Source organism: Sminthopsis crassicaudata, chromosome 4 (assembly GCF_048593235.1).
Source record: "Sminthopsis crassicaudata isolate SCR6 chromosome 4, ASM4859323v1, whole genome shotgun sequence".
Lineage (NCBI taxonomy): Eukaryota > Metazoa > Chordata > Mammalia > Dasyuromorphia > Dasyuridae > Sminthopsis > Sminthopsis crassicaudata.
This window is the reverse complement of record NC_133620.1, coordinates 207,624,760-207,630,759: the sequence shown is the minus strand read 5'-3', so window position 1 is coordinate 207,630,759 and position 6,000 is coordinate 207,624,760. Positions and strand designations below refer to the sequence as shown.

Below are 6,000 nucleotides of genomic sequence, written 5' to 3'. Positions count from 1 at the left end.
AACTAAAATGTTTGTAGCATTTTTCTTCACAGAATAACTTAGTTACTGCCAATATAAGCATACTGTCATACAATATCCTGGAAGCAATTAGGCACTAAATTAGAATGCCTCTATACTCTCTGTTCTATCCACCAGCCTATAACTGGTTTAATTGCTTGATCCATATCACTAATTACAATTCTTAGGAAACTGACAGTTTTAATGTTATGCCATTGATGTGTTGTCTTTATAACAGAGTTTTTCTCAATATATGAGGTCATATTACACTTCAAAAATAAAAATAAAAGCACCACAAATTGAATTGAATCTCATTTCTATAATTACCCATATTCAGTATATACTTCTAAAATAGAAATGGGTGGCTTCATAGTATAGTTCCAGAGCTGAATATTTGTGTCAAACACAATCAGTTCATTGCAAATAATCCTACTGTGCATTGGCTTGATTGATTTAAGCAAATTTCATTTTACAGAGTGATCCATACTTTATACACAGAGAATATTTTACTTGAAAATCCAAAATAGGAGAAAAAGCTTAGAAAGCTATTAAATATTTCCATAGAGAAAAATATAGGTCTATTTCTGGCCCTCTCTCACACCCTCAATGGTGGATTTTGACAAGTCCATGAATACAATTTACAAACTTTGACAAACTATATAGGTTAAAACCATTTGGGGGATTACCTTTAAAACCTATTATACAAAAATCCAGCTGCCTTTTTATAAAAGTACTTTCCTTAGTTAAAAATCATAAAATTAAGGTGCAAGAAGTTAACAAAAATGAACTAAAGAGCTTTATTGACATCACAGTACATTCAATAGTAATTTTAAGAACATTACAGCTGAAAGAGAGAATGGTATGTTTTATATTCTTATTAAGCACTATTTTGAAAAAAAAAAATGTAATACAAAGAAATCCTATTAAGTAACTTGGAGCAGCATTTGAAAAAAATACACCTATTTACAGATTAAAAAAAAAAAAAAAAAAATTCTGTTTTCACCTACACAGCCACAATGTGCCTCTATAATGAGACAAGCCCTTAAAACTCATGGAATTTTTTAACAACATCATGGCATTCGTGCCACATCATTCCTCAGCGCTTACGACGGGGAGGGGATGGTGATCTGAAAGATAAAGGGAAAAGACAAAATTTAAAGATGAAATTCATTTTAGACTAAAGAATCTGCAATTTAAAATAAATAAATAAAAGTATATAGGTTTTCTAAAGTTACTTTAAGTCTATGTTCATTATATCAAGTACCAAACTGAGTACATTTAAAAAGAGAGAGAGAAAGGACACTTTCAACTTTGAACAAATTCAGTCAAATTAAAAATAAATTCAGACAAAAAACTTTAAAAAGTATACTACCTTGATCGGGACTTAGACTTGTGTTTGCGGCTTGCCTTCTTACCAGACCTTTGAGATTTCTCCATGGATCGCGACCGACTATGTTTAGGCTTCTTAGCCTTCTTTTCTTTACTACTTCCCGGAGATTCAGAACTGCTCCTTACACTAGAATCAGAGCCTGAATGTTTTTTACTATCTTTGGTAGAACTTTTCTTACTCTCCTGTCTAGAATCCTGTCTTAAAATTTTAATAGATATTGAATCACTTCGAGAGAATGTTCTTTCACTTTCTCTTTTTCTTTTTAATCTGTCATCTTGACTACTAGATTTACTGTCTTTTTCTTCCCTTTTTTGCTTTTCTTTTCTTCTATCCTGTTCTCTCTCTCTTTCTTTTTCTTTCTTTTTCCTATCTTTATCTAAGCTTCTACTCCTCTCTTTTTTTCGTTCTTGATCTTTACCATCACCTTTATGCTTATGACTGCTCCCACTAAGATTACCACGCTGGTCATCAGCTTTACGTCTCTCTCGACTTCTACTACGAGTAGCTCGATTGGCACGCCTATCTCTTGAGCGACTTCTAGTTCTACGTCTCTCTCGGGAAGGAGTCCTATTTCTTCTTCTGTCTCTCTCTATACTATTTCTGCTAGATCTCCTCCTATCTCTCAGTTTTTCCCTAGCTCTGTTACTCTCTCCTTTAACTCTACGAGAGTAACTTCTACTCCTGCTGCGCCTAGGTTTATGTAGTGGAGACCTGCTATGACTATGTCTCTTCTTCCTTTTAGGAGAAGATGAACGTGAAGAACTGCGGCTGCTACCTGAGCTAGAACTGTATGATGAACTAGATACACTGCTGCTGCTACTACTGCTTCTGCTATTGCTGCTAGTACTACCACTACTAGAACTTCCTGACTGACTCCTTCCTAATCTCTCTTTTTCTTTATGATCTTTTTTTGGTTCTAAATTTGGTGTAGTTTCATTTGGCGTCCTTTTCTTTTCATTAACCATATCACCATCTGCTTCTCTTGCTTCTAGTAGTGATAAACTACTATTTTGCTCTTTGTGGATGAATTCATTCATTTCTTTTGTAACCCTTTCATTTTGTTGCTTTTCTTCTGGAAAAGAAAAACAACAGTCTTGCTAAGAATAATGAACTGGATAGAAAATGATTTGATAATGTCAACACAAAACTAAATTTCATTTATTTAAAATACCATTTTATATAGTTGCAAAAGGATAATACATACGTATATATATGTATATATATATGTAGGGCCATTTTGGGAGAAAATATCTATTCTCCCTTTATATATATATACATATATAATTAATGCATTCACTAGTAAATTAGAAATAAAAAGTCATGTAGCCATGTAATAAATACACTAATTACAGAAAATAAGATCAAACTGTACACTTCCTATAAAAAGTTTTTTCAGATTTTTCTACATTTTATATTCTCCCACAACAGAAGTTTGTCAAAAATCTCTTTAACACAGCAAAACTCTGTGAAATCAAGCTTTAACTTTTAAAACAGTAACGAAAATAATATTCTCTATTTCTCTAACAAGGCACACCAACAATTTAGTATTAGTTTAGTAGCTCTTTCAGTGGTCAATAATCTTACTTGTCAAAATATGATCGGCATCCTTGTTTCAAAAATTTATACTGTGACTGATGAACAAAAATGAAGAAAAGTATAGACACTGAAATTAAGGTATCTAAGAGATTCATCACAGTCTTTAAGACTCATCAGAACTCTATCAACATTATCTGACACCTGTGTCACACAGGCTCAATGTGTACATTTTGACAGCTATGATCCAATACCAAAGTGAAACAAATGAAAGGACTTTACAATAAACAGAATTATTTAAGAAATTAATAATCATACAACTGAAATTATATAATAGGAATTTAATATTAAATTCTCAAATAAAAAGTTACAAAATATCAACTATATTTAAATGCCAGCTGAACATAAACAAAAGCCAAAGGGTATTTTATTCCCAAAAAGTTTATTATCTAACAGAAAGAGAATGTTTTAAAAAAATTTTAATGGAAGGGACAGTAAGGAAGAAAGAGAATAACAAACACATCCAAAATTATAAGTGTTTTATTTCACCTCAACTTTGTGGAATTTTAAACTTTGCAATATAACAGAAACAATTTTTAAGTAAATTGTATACTAGCATAATTTTTTTTAAAAATACCTAACTTCAAATGCATTCTTTTGATTTTTAAAATAATTTATCAAAACTGTTTCATATCTAAATTAAGTAAAAAATACATACCTTCCACTTGTTTATCATGCAACAGCTGCTGTTCTCTCTCTTTTCTCCAAAATGCTTCCTGTTTTTGCCTAATTCGATGTCGTAATTCCTCATCGTCAGTATCAGATGACTCAGAGCCTCTGTCACTCCTCTCATCTTCACTGTCTCCTGATCCATAACCACCCAGTCCACCTGCGTGCATAAAGCCCAGTCTATCACAAGGAAAAATTATATCTTACTTTAACAAATCTGAGGGGCCAAAAGGAAAGTTTATTCCTTTTTCACTACTTCTTCTTGGAAGAAACAGCTTATTCAGGGTAGGGAAGAGCAGACATGTCACTGTCATACCCTGAGTCAAATAGCTATTCAGTATTTTATCTTACCTATTCTCCTGGAACATTTCATCTATTTCTCAACAACCAGGCACGGTCATAATTGTAGCCACAGTTCTTTGAAATCATGAAGCCTTTGATAGGGCAATAATTTTGCATTACCAAAGCTTAAGTCAACTCACATACCAATGAGAAGACTAGGATACTAAGCCTAAAAGTTTTTATGGGATAGTTCTTTTTTTGTACAAGGATGTATATCAAAATCTCAGATTTCAAGCTAGGCTTTTTAAAAATTTAGATACTACTAGACTTCCTCAGTAGTACTGTGCTAAAACTACTCCCCACCCTAAAGTAATCCAAATAATCATCATTATGACAAAGATATTTGGTTTTGCCCATTTCTCTCAATCTTTAAAATGATCAATTTAAAGTGAGTATATTTGAAATAGCATATTAAAGGTTTTATGGCTACAGTCACATATCATGCAAATAGCACATTATTAACATACCACTAGTTAAGATTATGATGGCAAGATGGGTGCTTTTTTTCTACCGTATGAGAAATTGATTTTGTGCACTCTAAATATGACAGTAGTCAATAGAAGAAAATCAGTAGTGCTTATGTATGCATTAGTTTTGAACGTGACCATATATATATATATGTATATGTATGTGTATATATATATATATATATATATATATACACACACACACATATATATATATGTAATATTATGATGCCTTAATTACAACTTAAAATCAAACTAGGTCAACTTAGGAGCAATTAATACAAGGAACTCTTCTCTATTACAATTTGCTCCTATTTATGACATCCAATTGTTACTATTCTTTTAAAAGTGTGAATTTATGCTATAAAAATTAACAGCAGCCAAAAGAAAAATAACCTACTTTTTATAACAATTTCAAAATAGAATATGTAGAAAGGCAAGATAAGTGTGATTTCCCCATTAAGCCCCCTCTCAAAAATTTGGAAATACTTACCAAGTCCAGTGAGGGAAGCCAGTGCACTGGACTGTGCCAGCTGTTTTGCAGGAGCTTTGTATCACATCAACAACAGGAACAACATGTTAACACAAATAGCCACGATTTCATAGTCATGAGATTCTATGGTATTGTTAAATCTACTACTATTGCTGCTTTTTGGGGAGAGAAGAAACATTAAAAACATAACATTCATTTAAAACTAGTTTGAGTAGGTCTGGCTTTGAAACTTTAAAACTTAAATGTGAACTACTTTGAGTTATACAAAAGGGAAGGGTCTCAATGATAAATATTCATAGCTCTTTTTCGATGTTTTGTCCTTTAAATTTTTCAAAATTTAAATTTAAAAATGCTCCAAAATAGAGAGGAAGATTAACTGCTATAAGGCTATAATAACTTATAAACAGTGAAAACAAAGCACTGATGTACAATTCATCTCATAATTAAATGCAAACTAGTATTATTAGTAACATGTCTACATCAGTACCATCATAGCTAAACAAAACAAAACAAAAAAAGGTTACGTGAAAGAAACTGAATGACTGAAATTTTCCACAATACACTACACAGGACAACATTATATGATTGCTAATTTGTGCTATAATATTTTAGATGAGACCAAAATATTTAAGGGGTTTGTTTTTATGTATAAAGAGTGGCTAAAAATTTAAATTCTCAAAAAAAGAAAAAAAAAAGAAAAATCAACCAAAAAACAAAAAAAACAAAAAAACAAAAAACCAAAAAAAAACATGCAAGAATAGAATATCGAAACATAGGATAGTAAAAACAACAACAAAAAAACCAATACCCCACATATACCTTTTGTTGCTTTCCGGTGTGCATCTTTGGCCACATAATAAATTTCTTCATCCGTGACATCCAATAGAATTTCTGTCAGCAGCATTTTTGTCAACAACATCTGCAGGAAAAATATTTAGACAGTATGAAATTTATTGATTGGTTTTCCTAATACAGTCATTGAACTTAAAACATATATACATTATATTAACTTCCAAAAGTTAGACCAATCAAAATTGAAAAAAAAAAAA

At 31.4% G+C, this 6,000-nt stretch overlaps 1 protein-coding gene across 1 annotated transcript in view; it reads right to left on the bottom strand.

Moving 5' to 3' along the window:
- Positions 1-959: 959 nt before the first annotated feature.
- PNISR (PNN interacting serine and arginine rich protein) overlaps positions 960-6,000 on the bottom strand; it is a 47,747-nt gene continuing 42,706 nt past the window's right edge. The window contains exons 9-13 of the mRNA XM_074310228.1: positions 5,771-5,870; positions 4,952-5,005; positions 3,639-3,809; positions 1,370-2,459; positions 960-1,124 (exon numbers count right to left, since the gene is read on the bottom strand). Of these exons, the coding sequence (XP_074166329.1) occupies positions 1,094-1,124; positions 1,370-2,459; positions 3,639-3,809; positions 4,952-5,005; positions 5,771-5,870 (1,446 nt within the window). The 3' untranslated portion in view covers positions 960-1,093. The remainder of the gene's footprint in view (positions 1,125-1,369; positions 2,460-3,638; positions 3,810-4,951; positions 5,006-5,770; positions 5,871-6,000) is intronic.